We start from the raw sequence: 24,030 nt of genomic DNA, 5'->3' as shown, positions 1-24,030 counted from the left end.
TTTTCGGAACTTCCCTCGCAGATCAGCGAGGGAATGAGTTTTTTGGAATTTCCCTCGCTGATCCCTCGCTGATCAGCGAGGGAATATTTCCCTCGCAGATCAGCAAGGGATCAGCGAGGGAATGTGTTTTTTGTCACTTCCCTCGCTGATCCCTCGCTGATCTGCGAGGGAAAATTTTCCTCGTTGATAGTCGTCGCTGATACCTGATTTTCTAGTAGTTTCCATTTGATTACTCAAACCTTACTGCTTCCTTCATCAAAAGGTAACCCATAGCATCACTGCGTTGATTTTTTAGGAGCACTGCTTCGACCCATAGCATCACTGCTTCCTTCATCAAAAGGTAACCCATAACATCACTGCTTCGACCCATAGCATCACTTTTTCCTTCGACTGGAAGCTGAGGCTGAAAAACACAGACGGATGAGGGAAAGAAAGATAAAATGTAAGAAAAAGGAGATGTTTTACTGTTTTAATTTGTTCTTAATGTAATTAAAAAAATTAAAAATTAAAAAAAAAATCAAAGAAAGGGTATTTTTGTCATTTTTGATCATTCCATTCCAATTCTATTGCAAACCAAACAGACAGATTCTAATTCATTAAACATATTACATTTCATTTCTGCCAACCAAACACTTGGTCAAACCTGATAATATTTCATTCCAATTCCTCCCAGATTCCAATTCCTTTGACAGATTCCATTCCTTCAGAAATCATTCTGCGAACCAAACGCCCCTTAAACCTTTTATAGACTATGGAATTGCACCATTTGTCGATTTGGAGGGTAGCCATCAGTACAGTGGAGTTTTGAAGTGGGTGTCTATTGATTTGGAGGGCATCATCTGTTGAAGATTTGGTAATGGAGTCTTTTGGTTTCTCGATCTTGTTCTCCTTGCTTAAATCAAGCGATGATGTTTTGAAGCAACCATTACGTTGGACTTTTGAAGTCCCCTGTCCTTTGTGTGTCTTGAAAGCAATGACTCCCCCACCCCAACCTAGCTTCCAGGCTAACTCAATACTTCTGCTTCTACTCTGCATCTCATCATCTCGAAGGAGTTTTGTTGTGACTGTATCTCATATCATCCATCTTCAGTTTGTGCATTTTTAGTTCACGTTTTGATTTATATATTCAATTCTAGGGTTTGATTTAGACTTTCAATTTTAGTTTCGATTTAGGGTTTTTTTTGTTTAAGGTTTGATTTACAACTTGTATCACAAAAATTCGTAATAAATTGTTTATGGCTTTTGATTATAAAATTGTTTGGTTCTTGATGTACTTTTTGAATGTATTTGATTTAAGCTTTTAATTAGGTTTTTGGTGTTCATGTTCATGTTCTTGGTGGTTGGAGGTTGAATAAAACATAATGCAAACAAGTATTTATATTTCTAAGGAATGTGAGGGGATAGCAGACGAAGAGAGAGTCCTTTTTAGAATTACAAAAACATGCCATGTGGCATTGTTTTAGAGAGGAGAAAAAAGGAAATTAAAAAATAATACAAGTAATTACTTATTTAAAATAATTTATGTTTTTTTATAAAAGTCTTTATCAATTTATTAAAAGTTAAAATGATTTAACTTCTTCAAAAACTTTTTATTACCGGTTTGACACCACATAGGGAAAATTCGTAATTTACTTTTTATAAACTTTAATTAATTCATCTTTTGGTATATTAATCATTAAGAAAATTGATTAAGAAAATATGTTCAAATAACCAACTATTAATCCATGTTTACAGTTTTTGAGTTTCAAGTTAAGTTTTCTTAAATACATAAGTGTATTTGTTGAGTGTTTGTAATTAAAAAAATTCGTACTATTTTTGGTTTTTTTGGATGTTTTCTGAAAAGTAACGATATTTTTTGTTTGATCATGTTAAAGTTATTTAATTAGTTTATTGGTAATAAAAGACGATTTAAATTTTATCTTTTGAAATATATTTTAGTCATTTAAAAAGATGAATTTTTCTTCCTCGTATTTTAGATCTCTTTATAATAAAATCGGGTTTATAGTATGTTAAAAATGAATAAGTATCTTAATAACTATTTTATAACCCTAAAGTGCTTCTATATAAACACACTCGAATGAGTTTTTTGGACCTTTCAATAAGTTATATAAGACATTTAAAGTAAAGTGTCATATTAATTTTTCACTAAGACACTTTTGATAAATATCTATTAACATATTTTCTATAAAACTAATATACTTTTTCAATATATGAAAATTGCAATTATTCAAACATGTACTAAAAAAACAAATTATCTATTTTATGAGTAAATTACAAATTCCATCCTTGTGGTTTCATGATGATCATAAAGAAGGTCCCTAGACCCTGAAATTCATGACTAGAATCCTCGTGGTTTTATGTTCGTTGTGGATTAAATCTCTTGCCTTCACATCTATTAGAAAACTCTGTTAAGTCAAGGGCATTTTAGTCTTCCGCTTTCTATTAAAAATAATACTATTTACTACTTTTTTATTTTATATCAAAAATTATATTTAAATATCGATAACATGATATTATTTTTTATAAAATAATATTATTTATATAACATATAATATATGTATATGCAATACATAGCCGGAGACACAACCCCCCTTCCCTCGTTTTTCCTATAACCACACCCTCCCTTCCCTTTGCAGTTTCCCGACAAACACTCCCTCTTCCTTTCTCGGTGAACGCCACTCACGTCCCCCTTCTTGTTTTTCCTACAAGACCATCCCTGCAACTCCTTCAACACCATCTCTTCCCTCCTAACCCTTTGTCTTTCTCATCTCATCCTCCCCATCTTTAGATGTCGACGGTAACCAAATCTCGAACCAGACCTCCCCATTTTTCTGATAACCCCTCCCTCCTCGTTTGAGTGGTTGTTGCATATTTGAACCAAACCTAAGCCCATTTTTTTTAACATACATTATGTTTTGAGAACTATTGTAAACCATTACACATGTTTCTAACCTAAAAAACCATTAATGAAAACAAAAACGAAATGAAGAACAAGAACAAGTTTGGGACGTTCCTTATAGTTTTTAATTTTGCTTTTGATAGTGATATTAACTTTGATGGTGTTAGTCCAGAATGAGATGAGAGAAACATAACAAATAATTGTGGAAGGGAGATTGAGTGCAATTACATAGATTTCACTTAATTTTAATTCTTGTTGATAATATCATCAAGAATTACACTCTGAAAACAAAGATTGATGCGGAAATAGGAAGCTAGAACATATTAAACTATCCTAAGCAATCTTTCACTCAGGTTACAAAATAATTAACTAGCACTGAGAAGTTAGTATGTGAGAATGGATGAGTAGCCAGTTTCTTTAGATCACATGGCGAGCTATTATAAACGTCCTTGAATGGGAAAAGAACCCTGACTTAAATACCACTATGTGCATTAAATGCATGATAACACATGTCACTTGGGGATAAGATGCTCAACGTTCACTTTAGAACTTTGGAAAGTCCTTGTCATCGTACAAGGTAAAACGACTTGTCGCTGGGACATAATCCAGACATTTATGAAATGTCACATCAAGAGCATATTAGAACAAACATATCTTTTTAGGTGTTCCAAAGAATGTCTTTGTCAAATATAAAGTTCGTGAGATTTGGTCAAAAAAAATTCCTGTAGACGTATCTTTAGATTGATCGGCCGATAGTCTAGCTGACTATCTGATCAACAAATTCGGCTACTAAGAGGGAAGGATTGATGAGCAAGATGGATAGTAGATATTAACGGTTGATCTACTTCTTGAGATATCTACTAGTCTTAGGTGTTGTCGATCTAATAATTTCATACCAAATCTTTTACAACTGAAGAGCAAAAACTATCTAAGTGTAAGATGATACATATGAGAGGAGTAATCAAACGGTCAACAACAAATCCATAAGTAACCCAACAGATGGTTTGGATTTTTTTATGAGTTCTAATGATTTAGATTAGATTTGGTATGTATGGGTGTGTTTTGGTGTATGTATGTGAGATTTTTAATGCTCGAAAAAGATGACCGAAAAGGAGTTGGGAGAGGACGATCAGAAAGCAGTCGTTAGTAAAGTTCACCAATAATAGAAAGGGTTGGTGTGAGGTAGGGACACATAGTATAAATTAAGTGGATGGTTATAAATGTTTTTTAAATAATGGGTAAAAAGATCGAAATGTTCTTAACTGAACGAAGTCTTTTTAACAAAAATTAGGACAAGTGACTCAATCCATTACAAAAATGAAATCATAGAGACCCTAGTCATAAATTTTAGGGTTAGAGATTTTTCGTAACAAAGATGAAACTACAAGGACAAATTTGTAATTTACTCTTATTTTATTTATGTGTTTTGTAATATAATCCAAATATTTTATTGAATAAGAAGCAACATGTGAGAATGATGTAAAATAGGAAAGTTAAATTAGTCTGTTTTATGTCCCTGTTAACTCCCATCCACATCATTGCCTCCATGGTTGACCGATACAAAAGCATACATGTCACTATTGCTATTTAATTATTACTCTTCAAATTAATACCTCATATTATACATGTATGCATGCATGCATACATACATACATATACTAGATATATATATATATATATACCTATACATACATATAAAAGACATTTTTTGAGATCTAATGTAATTTGTGGAATCGTGAGATACAATATAAATCACAAATCATACTAAATTAAAAAGAGTGAATTACATTGGTGGTCCTTGTAGTTTGCTTAAATTTTGGATTCGGTCTCTAAAACAAACCATCTACATTGGTGGTCCCTAATTTTTTATTTTCATAACACCAATGGTCCTTCACTTAATAACGTTAGTTAGCAACCGTTATGAAAGACTAACCGGTATTTGAACAAACTATAAGAACCAAAACTGTAATCTACTCTAAAATATAACGTGAGTCACGTTTTTTTAAATTTTTTTTATTAAAAAATAACTTATATATCCAATTACAAATCAAATTTTTTTAAAAGTACATATTAAATAAGAATCTTTATATTTATTTAAAAACTATTAAATTCATAACAAATTGAGAATTAAAAAATCTCAAGTTCAAAAAAAAGGGAAATCAAGATAAATCCACATATTTTTTAGATCAGGATTGTAATATGCGAGCAAAATATTTATAATTAAGTTCGGTTAGCATAAGATTATTAATATATCGTCAAACTACAAAGAATTAAAATAACAACAAAATAAAAAATATAAATTAAGATTAAAAAACATCGATTATTTAAATAAAACTATCACTACAACAAAATTAGATTTATATAACACAAAAAAAAAATTAATCGTCCTAAAAACTCATCCTTTTATAAGACGCTTGTTTTTATAGGAAACTTTTTTAGATAGAACACTTTGATATATAACCGTAAATTAACCGAACTTAATTTCAATATTTTGCTCGCATATTTTAATTATACACTCAAAAGATATGCAAATTTATCTTGATTTCCTTTGTTTTTCTAAATTTGAAATTTTTTAACAACATTTTTTTATAAATTTAATAGTTTTTAAAAAATATAAAGATTTTTTGTTAATATGTATTTTGTTTTAAGATATTTCATTTGTGATTGGATATATAAAAAATTTAATCAAATAAAAAAACTTGAATCACATAATTTTAGAGCAAGTTATATTTTTAGTCCTTATAGTTTATTTAAATTACCGATTAGTCCTTTATTACAGTTGCTAACTAGTGTTGTTAAGTGGAGAGACCATAAATGTTATGAAAATAGAAAGTTAGAGACCACCAACATAGATAGTTTGTTCTAGTGATCAAATTCAAAATTTCAGCAAATTATAGGGACCAACAGTATAATTCACTCAATTAAAAAAATTAGTAATTATAATTTTAAATAAAATTTAAATAAAGGTTATTGTTGGCATCTTGCAAATTTCCTTTCTCTTCTCTCCTCTCCTCTCATTAACAACATAATCTAAAAAATAAAACAAAATCTCACACATTATGAACACCAAGTCACATAACAATAATCACCAAGTAACATATTGTGATCATCTTATGAACAAAAAAAAATACAAATACAAAAAACCAAAAAAACTACAGATCCTTGAAGACCTTGTGTAAGGACTTGAATATATAAAATAATCAAAACTTAAACACCTATCAAGCATCTCCGGTGAACCTAGAACAAAACCTTATAATATCGATATGAACCACTGTCAAATATGATGTTTCAATTAAACACTGTGACAATCTGTTTTTTTACAAATGGTGATCACCTTGTAAACAAAATGTGACACAACAACACCAAGGACAAAAAACCCCAAAAAGCTAAAGATTTCTAAAAACATTGTGTAAGGACTTGGATCATATTGTGAGCAATATTAATCAATGTTTTATGGAGAATTTATGAATTTTCTATTTATGACATAAATAAATTAAGTAAATGTATTTATAAGTTGTATTTTTTTTATTACTAAATTGCTTTTTTATATATCTATTTAATAAATAACATAATTATCTTAAGTAAGTGGCCCGGAATGGATCTCATAGAGCTCACAGTTTTTAGGATTATCATTTGATTGAGCCTCTATATAGGGAGGTCTTTTTTTAAAAACCAATGAAATTGTGATAACCTTAAAAACTAGTGTACATCAAGTGTTATTTCATATGAGTTTTTTTCCCTTCATCTAAGAGTAGAATTTAGAATATTAATTAACATAAATTTGTTTAACAACGTGTTTGTTTCATATGTATTTGTTTCATAATGCGAACATTTTTAATGTGTTTGTGAAATAAAAGTTACACGTAAATTTGTGAACCTACATACATATAAAACATACAAATTGTGAAACAAATGTATGTTAATCAATATATTAAATGTATCCTTAAATGATAAAAAATCATGTAAAATAATATCTTAAAATAAAAGTTCTCATGTTTATTACGATACATGTAATTTATAAATAATTAAACCCATATATATAGGACGGTAACACACACACACACACACACACATATATATATATATATATATATATGTATATATATATATATATATTGACGGTAGTCAAATGAGAACTACAAAAAGATTGAGAACCTTAAGAACTAATTTCAACTATGTAATCACTCCAATCTAGCAACCTTAATTAATGTTCAATTTGTAATTAAGGAAGGACATGATGGTAATTTTTTTTTGATTATTTTCCTTAATGGGGACAAAATGATAGTGCGCCACATGTCTTGTACAATAATGAGTTGTTTACAACGAATGATGTATCATTTATCATGTTCAGTTCATTATTCATGATGAATGTGGATAATCGGAGACACGTGTCGCCATTTCCTTTGTCCCCTAGTTCACAACCGAAAACTAGTATGTAACTGAACTTTCCCCTCTCTCTAATATATATAAGCCACTCCAAACTAAATAAGATTAGTCTATCCCATCAGGTTAGGGTTTGAGTAAGGTGGGATATACTTAAACTTGATATATATCTTAAGAGCGTCTTCTATAACTATACTATAGTTTTCTCTAAAATGAAGTCTCAAGTTAAAATCTTTAAAAAAGATTACATTCAACTAAGGGGCCGTTTACCCAAATACTTACCCGGTAAGCGCTTACCGGTAGGAGTCAACATTATAATCTATTTTATCAGATAAGATTGTGGTATATTAAAACAGTATTGTATGCAACAATTTACCCAGTAAACAAACCCGGGTAAGAGTCCTCACCATCACTTACCGGATAAAGACTTTCTATCCCTATCATTGCTCTTATCGGGTAAGATTTTCAGCCCTTGTCATGTGCATCAGGTGAGGAAAGTTACTCGATCCATACTTACCGGGTAAGTACTTAGTAAACGGCCCCTAACTTAAATAGATTTTCTAATTTAACAATTGTATCATCCACTATATTATTAAAATTTTCATTACATTTAATAAAATATTATTTTTCTCTTATAATTAAACACTTAATTTTAGTATTGTCTCTTATTGATGATAAAAAAAAACAAGGGGTCGTTTACCTAAATGCTTACCCGGTAAGCGCTTATAGTAGAAGTTAACACTCTAATTTATTTATCGGATAAGATTGTAGTACATCAAAACGTATCATATGTAATAATTTATCCGGTAAAGGCTAACTCGGGTAAGAGTCGTCACCTCATTTACCGGGTAAGACTCTCCGTCCTTATGATCGCTCTTATCGGGTAAGATTCTTGACCCTTGCCATGTTTATCCGGTGAAGAAAATTGTCCGGTAAATACTTACCGGATAAGCTTTTAGTAAACGGCCCCTAAATATCATTTCATTTCTCTCTTAAATATAAAGTTTCGGAAAATTCTTCAAATTTGGAGATTTTTACCCTCTTTTTTTTTATTTTAAGATACGTTATAGTTATTAAAACAGAAATATATTCTAAATTTCTGAAATCTTTATTTTTATATAACTGTTGAAGATGTTCTAAAAAATAGAATGAATGGTTTTAAAAACTATCGACTTAGAAATTAATTGATCAATGCTTTGACTTGTATTCGTGTATTAATCGATTAATGTGGTGGAGAATGCACAGGTTGTTTTACTTTCGAACCGAGAGAGTTTCAATGTTGACTCCAACATGCTTTTAACATGTTGGGGAGAATGCATACCCAAGTATTTGGATACGCCTTTTTCTTTTTCTTTTTCTTTTTCTTTTTCTTTTTCTTTTTCTTTTTCTATTAATTAATGACCATAAAATTTAAGAATGCGTTCCTCCATACATTTTAGTCTTAAATTAGGAATATTTCGTGACAAAAAGTTGTACTCACGTAAGACAACTCATGCATAAGAACCAATCAAAAAACAGAAAAATAAAACATAATAAAACGTTTTTGCATGTCCGTTCAATATTATTTAAATGATAAATAATCAGGAATTAATCAATGTACATTTCTATATGATATTACTTTTCTTTGAAAGGCAGCCGAATTTTATAAAGAAAAAAGGATTGATATCAGGTCATGTAAGGAGCAGAGGCGAAACAAAACAAAGGAAAAGAAAAATTATAACAAAGACACTAGAAGAAGCTGAACCGAACATGACATAAAAAAGAGAAGCCAAGAGGGAACTACGAGATGGGAGTGAGACGATGTCGCCCCCGGGATGCAGTGCTCCTATTTGAGAGACTCCATATGATATTGTCTCTATATCCATTCAAAGACTCGAACTCTTATTTCCCCAAATAAGGCCTCCAATAAAGCAGTCTATCTCAAAAAATTACGTTATTTCGATGACCCCAAACTATATAGAGTACCCCAAATGGATGCTTGCCAGATCCTTTGAAGCCAATGAGAGAGCGAGCATGTGGATGGTTCACAATCGAGCACCGTATTACCCAGGTTGTTTTCAGGATCCCACCATTTCCGAAATAGATCCCGATTTTCTAGCGCAAACTTGCATCTCACGAGACAATGGTCTAGCCTTTCCTCCTATTTGTTACAAATTGGACATAAAACGAGTGCAAATCTATGTCACCATCACTCAAAGCAAGCCGAACTGGAAATCGATCAAACAGAACCTGCCAAACAAAGATATCGATTTTTAGAGGGAGAAGGTTATTTCGACGAGTTTCTGGATAAGAGCCACCATCTCTAAGAATTTTGTCTCCGATAAGCACCTTTAATTTACTGACCGCGAAATGCCTATCGATGTTTTTGTTGGATATAAGCTAACCATCATATATAAGCTGTTGGTGAAATGACAGTTTCTTCTAGTGGCAGTTATGGCTGTGTTTTATCCAAACGTTGTGTTGGTTTGCTTTCTTTATATATAGTCCTGTGTTGTATATTGTTTCATTGTATTCTCGACATCATCAATAATATATGTTTGTTTTATGTGTAATTTGTGAATACCTCTGAGTTTTACAACAAATTGGTATCAGAGCCATTAAAAGTATGGCTTCGAGTTCTATCAATGGTATACAATCACAGACTCAACTTCCAAAGTTGAATGGAAGAAATTACTTTAATTGGAGTATCCAGATGAAAGTATTGTTTGAATCACAGGACTTGTGAGAAGTTATTGAAGAATGAGTCGTTGAACCAGATAATCTAAATTTGAAACAAAAAATAAAATTTCTCAATGAATCCAAAATAGCCATAGTAAAGTGTGATTCGTTCTATTAAACCCCATAATAGTTAAGGGGGGTTGCTAGGGGTTTTGGCAGGGCTTTTGTAATTCTAGGATTCGAACCTACGACCAATCGGTTTTTATTATGTAGATAGTTTCTTGTCAAGAGGAATATTCTCAAGTTACGGGCCTTACTACACAAGAGGCAAAAACTGTAAAAGAGAATAAAAGAAAGGATAAGAAGGCGTTGTTCTTCATCTACCAAGCAGTAGATGAATATATTTTTGAGAAGATCTTCTCTTCAGAATCTTCCAAGTAGGCATGGGAGATGTATAAATCTTACAGAGGAGAAAAAAAAGGTAAAGATGGTAAGGCTTCAAAATCTAAGATGTGAGTTTGACAACTTGAGAATGAAAGAAAATGAAACTATAGAAGAATGGTGAGATGTGCTATGACAATGGATTTACCCTTGCCTTTGCAACTTGAACTCGAAGGAGTTCCATCAAGATGACTTTCAGTTAAAGAAGACTGAGAGGAAGAAGTGTTAGGAATAGAAGAGACAAAGGTATCAAACTTGAGCATGGACCTGTTAGTGACACATTCTTCCCGATCATAGGAAAATCCTAGACCAGTCTTTATCTTAGTCGGAATCTGAGTGTTGATGATCTCAGAGGCTTTGACAGAGGCTTTGCACCATCCTTCAATGGTAGCCTTCTCAGCCTTGAGTTTAGCGATTGCTCGCTCACGCTCAATGATAGCATGTTCGTATTCAACAATGATGGCTTGGTTTACAATGACCTGATCCTTAAGTTTTTCTTCAACCTTGGTCAGCTCCTTGATCTTAGAATGAAAAATCTTCAACTGTTCTTGAAGATCAAGATTAAGCATTTTTGCTTTAGATTTGCCATTAAGGGCATTATAAAGATCCACTGTCAGCGTGTCTAGTGCAGAAAGGCTAGAAGAAGAAGAAGAAGAAGAAGAAGAAGAAGAAGAAGAGGGTTCATTCAGGATACATACCTGAGCAGGAGAAGAAGATGAGAGATCATGTGAAGTAGATGTCTCTGAAGCTTCTTCTTTGACATCCTTGGCCATTAAGCAGAGATAGGCCACATCTTCCTCATCTTTTGCTGATTCATCAGATGAATCAGCCAAATCATGCTCTTCAGCGACAAGACCCTTGGCCTTTCACTGGTGGTTCTTCAGCTTCAGGTATTTATCATCCCTAGACCTGAAGGAGGATGGGGTTTTTGAAGATGAGCATCGTAGTCTTCTTGGATCTACATTCACCTGCAAAGTGACATGTGCGGTGACAGTTGTAGCAGATCGCTAAAGCCTTGTCTATTTTATCAGACTTTAGCTTTTCTTTTAAGGTCAGCGAATGAGATCTACGGAAGTTGCTTTTGTTGGCGAATATCCTAAAAGATTTAGTCAATAACACCAGAGATTCATCAAAATCTGCAAGATCAGATTCTGATACATCCTCAGAGTTAGTAGAATCTAACTCTGTAATAACAACAGAAGGAAGAGAAGAAGAAAAAGAAGAAGAAGAAGAAGAAGAAGAAGGGGTTTCAGCTGAAGCTTCTTCAGAGATCAAAGCTAACGGAGAGCTCTTCATTTCTCTAGAATCTTTGATCAGATTCCTTTTCAGCTGACAAGATTGTTCATGATTAAGCAAGATCCCGTAAATAATAGAAAGTGAGAGAGAGGGGACATGTCATTGGATATCTTGAGACACATGGAATAAGTGTCCCAAGATTCAGGAAGACATTCTAGAAACTTAGTTAAAGTTTCAGAATTAGAATATTCCCTGCCTACAATCCTAAGATCAATAAAAAGACAATTAAAATGTTGATGTACTTCAGACAGTGTCTCAGTCTTTCCATAAAGAAAGCTTTCATACTGCCTTACTAAGTTGATCTTTCTTGATTCTTGAACCTGAGAGGTTCCTTCATATTGAATACATAAAGTGTCCCACATGGATTTGGAGGTTTTGAGTTTCATCACAGAGTGATAAACTTGATCAGGAAGGGACATAGCTATTATAGACCTAGCGCGAGTGTCTATAGCTATTTTCTTCTTTTCTTCATTACTCCACTGGTAAGGAAGCTTTGGAGTCTGCCATTCAGGAATCGCGGCAGTCGTAGTTATTTCAGGAACAGCCGGAGAAATAGCAAATTGTACATCTGGTCCATTTTCTGTGTAGTGTGTAATTTTAGGATCCACACCTTCCAAAAAGAGGGACATCTAATTCTTCTAGAGACTAAAGTTGTCTCGGATGAATCAGGGAGGTTTGGCAAGAGAGTCATTGTCTTGAAAGTATGTATGTGTTTTGTAAAGCCATTTTAAAAGCAATAAGATGTGTATTATTTTTATCTAATTTTTAAAAATTATCTAAAGAAATTTAAAAATTAGATAATTTAAAAAAATATTATCTAAAGAAAGAGATAATATAATGCAGAAAATAATTAGAGAAGATAAAACACTGTTCTGATACCACTTGTTGGTCCCGTTAGGATCTACAAGATGTGTACAACAGTTTGTAGAAGAGGGGATGATTACAAACACATAAAACTTTTCAAATTTAAAATATATATTGATAAAGAATGATCAATACAAATTTTACAAGATTGTTTGCGGAAAGATAAGGTAGATAAAACCTATCTAAACAATCTAAAGTTACACACTAGTTCTTAGCAAATAAAGAAAAGATTTGCTGTTAAAGACTTCGAAGAAAGTAAGTTCTATCTGGGAAAGAACTGTTTAGAATACAACAAAGAGATTCTAACTTGCTCTTGAAGATGAGCGTATTTGTTCTTAGATATGTGTGTTCTTTTACTTAAGCGTAAGTAAGTTCAGAGTAAGGAGTAAGAATATCTCTACATGGAGATTGAACACATCTATTTATACCCATTGCATTAAATGCACATTTAATGCAACGTGGTAGGGTTATAATACGTGTCAAGCCTTGATAGGAAAGTTTGTCCTTTGCTACAGTAAATAGTACAAGAGCCTATTCATGAGCATACATCATTTCACAAAGTTGGTGGGTAATAGAGTCAACTAATCAACTCCGTACTATACTAACTTTTAGAAAGGGTATGGGTTTGTCCTTTGTGTGTGTAAGGACAAGACAAAAACAATCGTGCTCAACAAGCTTCTTTTGATCGCTGAATGCTGGAATAACCTGAAGGTCTCTTCAGCATTCGCTGAGGCTTGGGCAGTCTTCACACATATATAGACAAGGTTGTAATCACTGAATACCGCTTCAGATCACGTACTCGGCGGTCTCTAATCTTCAATTTCAATCTTCGACTTTCGCTGAAGGTTCTTTGATGTGAGTTTTGTCTTCTTGAAGTATCGGTGTCGCTGATTAAATTTACATTACAAGTTATTCAGCGATCACTGAACAGACTCAGTGATGATCGCTGGAACTGAAAACAGAAACATAAATACTTCGAGTAAGGTAAAAGGGATTATCATCAAATCAATGAGAGAGAGGATCAACAAAAGTATCGTCTTGGCCCAAGGCTCAATCTCAAGGATCTCGTGCTATCAGGTTCTAAATCCTTTGGTGCATACACATTCATGTGATAATAGTTCGCTTCCAAAAAAACTCTTGCCTGCCATTGCCCTACACTTTCCAAAATCGCCATCTCAATTCCAAGTAGACATGGACAACAACACGTCAAGTGTGCCATAGTTGCACTTCTAACATATGAAGGCTTACTAGAACAACCAGTGACTAAAACAATATTTTTTGAGTACTTATCATTTGTAGAACACGTGTTGTGCATACCTAAATTTGTACCCAAATGAAAAAAAATAGGTAGATCCAAAATTCTCTAGTAAACAGATCCTAAACCGTAAGTCCCCATACCATTTTTTGAGATTTTATAACCATAACTATAACACCCATGAAAATCGATGTTCTTAACTTCTACTGGTAAAGTTGTAAGTGATAAACTCTATGAATAAGAGTGGTTTATGTCAATTTGAAATCTTGAGTGGCTAAGGGACCAAAATAGCAAATTGTATGAAAAAGTGTCTCATAAACTGCGGCTTGGAAAAGTCGTCAGAATGCATCTGAGGCTTTAAAACCCAATTTTTCAGCAAAGGTTCTCATATTTCACCCACTTCTCCTTTTATCTTCATTTTATCCGATTGGAGATCATTGATTGTTGCATTTAAGAGTCCTTAGAAGCCCTTAAAGTTAGGGATTCAATCTTGGATCAAGTCTCAAGTCCCTTTCCTCATCTAGAGTTTCTTGATTTTCTAGGTTTTGTCTAGAAATCCACCAAGGGAAGTTCATATTATATTTTATAGGCTCTATACATGTCAAAGCTACCTTTATGCCTATCCTCAACAATTTCTTGGATTTCCCCAACGTTTTCAAATTTGGTTGATTTATAGGTTACCCTTTTTAGGGATTTTGGGGAAAAGATGGAATATCTCTTTTTGTGGTTTGTAAGACTAATGGAGACCAAAAACTCACTTTGGAAATAACTAAGTACATATTTACAATATGATGTTGGGTCTAAGTAGAATTGAACGAGGAGCCGTATGAGGTGAAAATCTCATGTACGGTTCTGTAGAACCTTTTATCACGTGATTTTTATTCTTGGAGAAAAATATCTATTATTATGGATTATTGGGTTAAATAGTTGGCAAATCTTATGGATTTATGAACAATGTTAGTTTGACTTCACATGTCGTTTGAAGTGTGGTATTATTTATCTTTTATTGCAAGCAATATGGTTAATTTATGAGATCAAATGATGATTAATTGTTCAAGTATGTACATTACACATGTTGGGGTCTTGTTGCATTGAATCCATATATATTGACTATTCATTATCAAGGGAGGATTTTTGATGTTGTCTCCTTGATGTCATTGGTTTGGGACAAAAGAAGAGTTTTGATGTTCTCGTCTTGGAACCTTTGATTTTAGACAAGTGAGGAGTTTTCATATTCTCATCTTGTAACTTCAGGGACCATCTAAGTAAAGAGTTTTGAGGTTCTTATTTTAGCCCCAAATGTAGTATACACTATGGGCTTGTATGCCCAAGGGTGGTCTCATCAAAATCTTGATGTTGCTTACTTTGTGTTCCTCCACTTGATGGAATCGGGTCTCCCCTGTTATCATAAGATAAACTGATTGTTACACTAATCTTCTAAAAGAAATGATCTTCAATGGGCCATGATGCTTTATTTAGGAGTTAACTCTTATCCCAAGGAAGGGAATCGTTATAAATATTTCATCCTTTTATATTCAGTTTGTACTTTAATATAAACTGTTTGAATTCACTAGGCGTTAAATCTAATACCCTTTCTTATTTACATGTATAGTAAGTCATAAGAGTGACGGGCTCGAGGGCCAGTGAATAGAGATTGGAGTGCCATTTAGAGGCATAAGCGGGTTGACATTATTGGAGAGTTATCATACCTTTTGAAGATACCAACTTTATTGGTTGATGTAAATCCCATCTTAAATCTAGTCTAGTAGAATTAAATAGAAATCCCTAGAACTGTGATATTTAACTTTGTTATTCGCTATCTTCTAAAAGTTAATACCTTTCGGGTAAATACTCTTATTTTATGTAAAGTCGGTTTTCATAGAGTTTTAAATTTATAACTATTTTCAAATTTTAGGGGTATTACAAAAACACATGTTCAAGGTCACCAAAACTTAGGTCAAAAGTAACCAAATTGCTGAAGAAAATACAGGTTAACGAATAATATACAAAATGAATCGACAATAATAAATCAACACAACGAAATAACAAAGTTTCACGCTCTTACAACCGTGTAAGTCCTCCAAACAACCCCTATATTATGTATATTAACCAAATAGGTAGAAACTTGTAATCAAATACAAACCACAAATGTAAGCAACAAACCTATCTACTTCAAATATTCTGAGAGGCGAGATCACCCAAAATGTTAGCCCAATATAGTTTGACCTCTCAAGCAACAAATGCCTTAAAAAATCAATTTTATCTCGTCATAACATGAGCCGCATGCATGTAACTTAGGTGCACTTTACAGGTTGCACCCAAGTTGCCCACTTGGTACCCAACCTCCAAGTGCGATTGAAAGCCACAGATTTAAACAAACAGTACATTAAGGGTATTACTCTAAGGTGGTGTTTCACGACACTACTTAATGGTGAACGACACATTTGACTTTTTATTAAACTTATCAAAATATTAATTTCTATAACCATCAAATCAATTACATCACTTTGAAAATTTGAAATATGACAATAATTTTTCAATAAACATTATAGAAAAAAAGAAGTCAAGGTTTAATTTTTATAAAAGATTCATAGATGGTGATGGGTGTATTTATATTAACTTAAAAAAGGTTAATAAAATCAAAGTGTTTGTGAATTTTGTGCACCACATGTGTAATTTTCATTAAATAAGAATGAAAAGTCTAAAAGAATTTTAAATGCATTACACATCCCACCTCCGACATCTGTCGGTTGCTAAAGTTTCATTGAGAGAAGATTGAACGAGTATCAATCGGGTTAGAGAACGGAGATTGTTGACTTTTACTAAAATTAAAAGAGAGAATAATTCATTTATGCATTTGTTTTCTTTGATTTAAATATTTAATTAAAATCGACAAAAATAAATTTGACTTTTTTAAATCCGCCATCCATAAATCGGTTGTTTCTATCGAAATCTGTTGGTAAAACATGTTTGTTTAGACGTCACTTTAACTAACGGTAAGTAATTTTTGATAAGATTTCAAATGCAAAATTTGAGTCAAAATCGATATTGTAACATGATGCGACTAATGATAAATATATTAAATGGTATAATTTCTGAATTAAAAAATGGTTAAAGTTTTTCATTTTGAATGATTAAGGAATTGTTTGACAGTTGCTAAATAGTTTAGTGTAGAATGATTAAGAGACTTTCATGATATAGTGCAAAATGAAATATAATTGTCTAGTAATTATTTTCAACGAAATTAGGGCTCTTATTGGTTAAGGAAAACTCATGATACAAAATTATTCAGGGTTTTAGAACCATTAAGAAACAAATTTTTTTTTTCCAAACAAGATTCATCTCTTAACGATTCAGAGACTGATTTTTAATGAAAGTATTAAGAGGTAAACAAACAACTCTTAATTCTCTATATGATTTTTTGGATGAAAAACCCATTACACTTTCATATTTTGAATTTTTTTTTAAATAAATAAACCAACGAACTTTTACTAGTTAGTTAATATAAATTCATTGGGTCGATATGATGTAGATAACCAATTTTTACAAGTGCGATAGTTTATTCATTAAAATATTGTTTAAAGACTTAATCAATCAAAATGAGAAAATTTAATGGATTTTTTCATTTAAAAAGAGAGAGTTTAATGGTTTTTCATTCAAAAAAAAATAGTTCGGGAACTTAATAATTCAAAATAAAAAAGTTTAATGATTTTTCATTCAAAAAAATAATTTATAGACTAAACCATTCAAAATGGAAAAGTTTGTTGTGTTTTTTGAACTTTTTCGTGTATAAAATGTATACTTAGAATTAAACACTTGTCAATAATATTATTACCTCTAAGAGAAAAGTGTGAAAAAGAAAATCCAATGGATTTTTATATTTTGAGTGATTAAGTGTTCTAAACTTTATTGAACAAATCATTCGGTTGCTGAAATTGAACAATTTGATTCTTCTAACCTATAATCCCATTTATTGTGCTAAAATCATGGGGAACCCAACGAGCCTTCATATTTTCAGGGATCAGATATCTGAACATTTTTAGAACGAGTAAATCTTCGGCATATAAAATAAAAGGAATATATCATTTAAATTCTCAATCTACTACAAGCAATTAGTAAATATTCCATTAGTAAACTTCTCAATTATACAAGCAGTCAAAGTTAAAAAAAAAACACTAAAATAACACTCAAATTTCGAAACTCTAACTTAAACAAGGACCTATGAACCGTGAGAGACTAAAAGCAATGCAAGACAAAGAGAGGAGGGGGAGAGTTGAGCTGGGCGGAAAGGGGCTGACAAAGGAGGCTATCATGGTTGCTTAGTCACCGAGAGTGATAGCGGCCATTGGGGAGCACATGAGTCTTGAGAGGAAGCCGATGTTCGTGTGAATTCGTAAGAGAGCTTCTGACCATGTTTGTGTTCTTCATCTATACAGCTCGAGTGGGAGCTCCTCATGCTCGCTTTCAATGTAAAGAGCCGACAACTCATTTGACTCTTAACCATATATAATCTAGTCGAGTTTGACAATCTAGACACCAGGAAAACCATATCTTCAATCGCTGATTTTCTTGCTAAAACTCAATTTTCTATACACACAACCCCTAGGATACTTCAATGAGCTCACGAATTCTTGCATGGGTTTCATTTTCCCGTTCAAGAATTGTGTCTTATACTATTTATAACATCTTTAAGCATAAAGTAGTAATAGATTATAACCTAATCACTTTAAACTTCAATCCAACTAAGAACATGGTGTGTTAATAATATCCCATAACATGGGACTTATTAAGAAGCTTATACATTTCATTTTTAATTCACATGGTACGAAATGTTATAATCCTCTACTTATTTAATTGAGCTCACACACACACACATATATATATATATATATATAGTATCAATATAAATAAATTATCATAATTTAATATTATTTTAAACCATACGTTTTTTTCAGTATATAATATTTATATATGACAAATGTAACAAATAAACTCAGACATCATTTTCATCTTTGGCAATGTTTGAACCTCTAACCTTCTAGAAGGCCAAAGACTACGATACTGTTAAACCAAAAGAACCTTTGTTATTAACCACACGTTTTATATATTAGGAGAACAATTCTCATACAAGTTGATAATTAAAATCCCTATTCATCAAACACTTTTTTATTATTTTATAATCATAAGAAAAGATTTTAAACATGGTCAATTGGCCATTAAGTTGTATTTTATATATGCATGGTCTATCGACACCAGCAAGCTTATCCATTCACACATTTCCAACACACATTGCCCACTCACTTTACTTCATCACATCCAGTTGAAGCCTTGTCTTTCTGGAGCCTCCAAAATCCCTTTGAAAAGTCAAACGTCCTCTCTCCATATGTGATTTGACCAAAACATTTGTTTACTTTTTTGGCATTTTGACTTTTGCACCTCCTCATCATCCACCCTGTTTATAATTCAAAATCTTCTAACCCCTTAAACCATTATTCACAACCACTTTACCAAAAACCTCCCTACTTTCATTCATTGATTCAATCAAGATTCACAAAAGAACCCTAAATTTCATTCTTCTTTGATATTGCTTTGAGATTATTGTCTTTAAATCTGTTTTGTATAATGGGTGATACCCAAAAAGATATAGAAATTCCTTCATTTTTTGTATGCCCGATTTCTTTAGAAATCATGAAGGACCCTGTAACACTCTCTACAGGGATTACATATGATCGAGATGCCATTGAGAAATGGTTGTACACTTCAAAGAATGGAACTTGTCCCTTAACCAAACAAGTCCTTACCGATGTAGAGCTTACTCCCAACCACACCCTTCGCCGATTGATCCAATCTTGGTGCACCATTAATGCGCCATTTGGCATCGAAAGATTCCCCACGCCACGCCTTCCGGTCTCCAAATCGCAAATCTTGAAGCTTCTACAAGATTCAAAGTCTCCAAGTTTGCAGATGAAGTCTCTGAAGAGATTAAAAACTATTGTTTTGGAGAGTGATATGAACAAACGATCAATGGAAGCAGTTGGAGCAGCTGATTACCTATCTTACATCATAAGGAACCCAAGTAGTAATTTGACGTCATCATCACCGGCGGGAGAAGTTTCCGGCGTTGATGGATTTGGTAATTTGCTGACGGCAGTCGATGAAGCTGTCAGCATCCTTTACCACCTTCATTTGTCACAAGCCGGCCTTAAGTCGTTGTTTGGAAAGACTGAAGAGTTTGTTGAGGCATTGATTCACGTGATGCAACGAGCCGCCAATTACGAGTCGCGCACTTACGCCGTATTATTGCTGAAATCGATGTTTGAAGTGGCGGAGCCAATTCAAGTGATGTCGTTAAAGACCCACGTCTTCATCGAGCTTACACAAATCTTGGCCCATAAAATTTCCGAAAAAGCCACGAAAGCTGCACTGAAAATACTCATCGGAGTTTGTCCATGGGGAAGGAATAGGATAAAGGCGGTGGAGGCCGGTGCAGTTTCCGTACTAATCGACACCCTCCTCGACTCTACCGAAAAGAGGGTTTCGGAGATGGTGTTAATACTGTTAGAGCAGCTTTGCAAGTCTGCCGATGGCCGTGCCGAGCTGTTGAAACATGGTGCAGGATTAGCAGTTGTTTCCAAGAAAATCTTCCGTGTTTCAGAGGCGGCAAGCGGGAGGGCGGTGAGAATACTGCATTCTGTGGCGATGTTTTCCGGCAACACGAGTGTGATACAAGAGATGCTGCAGTTGGGGGTGGCGAGGAAACTCTTCTTGGTGGTGCAATCAAGTTGTGGTGGCAAGACCAGTGAGAAAGCTATGGAGATTCTTAAGATGCATGCTAAGGCTTGGAAGAATTCATCTTGTATGCCCTATCACTTGAATTCTTGGTATCCATCTTAATTGTTAGCATACTTGTGCAGGAATTGTACGGTTTCAATTGTATAATAGTTTTAAAAAAGAACAGTTACAAAAATTAAGTACCGGTTTGAAATCATGCGGTACAAAAAGATGAATTTGTCCTTCACATTCATTGTTCTTGGATCATGTTTTTGAAGATTCGGCACCTAAACAGGTGCAATTTTAGCTTAATTATGGTCCATCGTGCATTGATTCACAATTTTATTTGTCAAAGTTGTTTTAAATTGTTTAATTATGAGATATGTAAGAATTTCATTTTCGTAGACGACCTTTTTTTGGTCTTTGTATATGATTCTATGTGCTTTGAAAAAGAAAAGAAATAGCTTGGTTAATTATATTCGCTGGTTTTAGTTTTACTTTGGTAATTAAGAGTGAATTCAGACCGAAATTCTTTGACATTTCATGGTAGATCCAAACAACTATATTCGATAAGGTAAAATTTAATTGTTGTTTTTGATACATTTTATTATTATTTATTGAATAATATTAGTATTTTATTTTTGCTAGCTAGCTTCAGATGATGATGTTTGACTCATGATATATATATAGAAGAGAAAAAAACAAATAATAAAAAACGATATCGGAAAATATATATATATATATATATATATATATATTGATATTAATTACGTTATGGTGTTTTTTTTGGAGAAGAAATCGGAGATCTCCGACCAAAATTAGACATAAAAGATTGTGTTCACTTGCTACCCACCTAATACTCATATTATTCATCTATTTTCTCATAAAAAATTGCATTGTTAGAAGAACGTTTTAGTGGTAAAAGATATTGAAAATGCAACAGGTTGAGATTGACCCTCCCATAAGAATCTAATAATATGCATATATATATATATATACATAGGTTCATATAACAGTAATGATAAAATAAAAGAATTAAAAAAATATCAAAATTACATGTAATTATATACTAAAATAAATTATGATAATTTTTTATAAAAATCTAAATTATAATAAATAAACTTCATTATTTTTATAAATACCTTAATTAATTGGTTCATATGGTTGCACTAACGATTGAGTTTGTAAAAGATGTCTCTCTCTCTCTCTCTCTCTCTCTATATATATATATATATATATATGGTTAAGGAAAAACGTTAATAAATGAAAAATCAAAAACAATAAAAGAGGGTGAAAATTGTAACAATATGTATGTTAAATTAACAAAAAAATTATTTATGTAATTTATTTCGCTCGAATTTTAGTTGTTTTTTGTTTTTTATAAAATGAAAAAATAGGAGAGGTGATGGTTTTTAAATTTAAAAATATTCTTGTAACTACCAGTACAAATATTTTTGTTAATCTAACGATTCATAACATGTTTTCAACTGATTTATTTATTTATGATTTTCCCTGAACCCATCTCTCCCTCTCTGTGTGTCTGTGTGTGCACGTACACGTGCATGCATGTGTGTGCGTGCGTGTGTGTGTGTACGTGTGTGCATTATATTGGTGGCCCTGTGTTATGCTCAAATTTTAGATTTGGTCCCTTAAACAAATTATCTATATTAATGGTCCCTAATTTTTTTTAATTTCATAAAACTCAAGTTCCCTAAAGTAAATACCGCTAGATAGCACGAGATAGGAGAGACAAATAAGTCTTGGACAAACTAAAATGACCTTGGACAAACTACAATGACCAAAAATGTAATTTACTCTAAAATTAATTATGACTCACATATATTTTAAAAGAAATATTCTTTATTAAAAATATTTTAATTACGGTTAACGAGAGATAGTTATATATTAAAATTTGTTTGACACTACGGGGGCGATCCGTACACTACGGGGGCGATCCCCCCATAAGTCTTAAAAAAATTTTCCTCAAAAGTCGAGATTTACTGTTCATCCTCTTGTTGACCGTGTTTGACCTCCCCCCGGGGCGATCCGTACTGTACCCGGGGTGATCCGGCTATTTTTTTTGGTATTTTTAATAAAACTGATACGACATTGAAGTTGTATTTTTTAACTTTTTTAGAACCAAATTTCATGGGTCATGTTTAAAAATAAACTTTTATAATTATGGAGAAGCAAAAATTATTTTTATCTGTTTTGGGTTTCGTAAATCAGATATAATATCTAATTGACGAAATTTGACCTATATTTTGTCATTTTGTGTTTTTTATTTAACAATTAAGGGGTGTTTTTAATAAAAATGGAAAATACATAAAGTGTGTCTTTTTACATATTTAATTTTAAATTTCACAGTTTTTCGTTATAAAATAACCGGATGATAATTGTTGTATTTTTTTTTTCATTTTTTTGGTATTTTTAATAAAATTGATACGCCATTGAAGTTGTATTTTTTAACTTTTTTAGAACCAAATTTCATGGGTAAATGTTTAAAATAAACCTTTATAATTATGGAGAAGCAAAAATTATTTTTATCTGTTTTGGGTTTCGTAAATCAGATATAATATCTGATTGACGAAATTTGACCTCTATTCTGTCATTTTGTGTTTTTTATTTAACAATTAAGGAGTGTTTTTAATAAAAATGGAAAAAATACATAAAGTGTGTCTTTTTACGTATTTAATTTTAAATTTCACGGTTTTTCGTTATAAAATAATCGGATGATAATTGTGATTACGAAAAAAAATATTTAGTTGATTTTTGGAGAAAAAATCAGACATTATATCTGATTTTGCGGTTTTTCATGATATGACAACTCTATGACGTCGATTTGACGCTGATTTGACGTTGATTTGACGATGATTTTGTTTTATTACTTAACGTTTTATATAAATTGGACGTGGGGGACCATTCATCCCCACCACCGACCATCCCCACCACCGACCATCCCACCGTCCGTTTTCTCTAAAAAAACCGAGCGAAAAACCGAGCTTTGACCATCCCACCGACCATCACGACCAATATCGAAGCCATTCTTCGATATACCGTCATACACTACCGTATAACGACATCGGCGACTTTCCGCCGCCACCGACCACCGTGGTCCGCCGCCGTCGGTCACCATCTGCCGTCGTCGGGCACCATCCGCCGCCACCGACCACCGTCATTGGCCGCCCCTCACCACCTTCCGGCGCAAACAACCACCCTCCGCCGCCAACGACCACCGTCAAGAGCCGCCGTCCACCACCCTCCTCCGCCACCAACCACCGTCTACCGCCGCCATCCATCACCGTCCGCCGGTACTATGGAAACACCGGTAAATACTCTATCTATCTTTATATGTATATGTATTTATCTATATATATGTATATGTATCTTTCTCTCTCTCTCTCTCTCTCTATATATATATATATAAGTACCGTTTATATCGTTTTTTTTACGTTATGCATCT

The 24,030-nt window shown here is 32.8% G+C and overlaps 1 protein-coding gene across 1 annotated transcript; it reads left to right on the top strand.

Annotated features, from left to right (window-relative positions):
- The first annotated feature begins 19,322 nt into the window (after positions 1–19,322).
- LOC112513836 (E3 ubiquitin-protein ligase PUB23-like) lies at positions 19,323–20,905 on the top strand. The gene has a single exon (XM_025120210.1). It carries the CDS (start codon positions 19,419–19,421, stop codon positions 20,688–20,690), a length of 1,272 nt encoding a protein of 423 aa, XP_024975978.1. The 5' UTR covers positions 19,323–19,418; the 3' UTR covers positions 20,691–20,905.
- The last annotated feature ends 3,125 nt before the right edge of the window (positions 20,906–24,030 follow it).

This window comes from Cynara cardunculus, assembly GCF_001531365.2.
Source record: "Cynara cardunculus var. scolymus isolate 2C chromosome LG 1, CcrdV1, whole genome shotgun sequence".
In the NCBI taxonomy this organism is placed as follows: domain Eukaryota; kingdom Viridiplantae; phylum Streptophyta; class Magnoliopsida; order Asterales; family Asteraceae; genus Cynara; species Cynara cardunculus.
Note: the sequence above shows the minus strand (reverse complement) of the source record. Positions and strands in the feature narration are given on the sequence as shown.

Coding starts and splice junctions, on each gene's coding strand:
- LOC112513836 (XM_025120210.1), top strand. CDS start 19,419: ATGGGTGATACCCAAAAAGATATAGAAATTCCTTCATTTTTTGTATGC.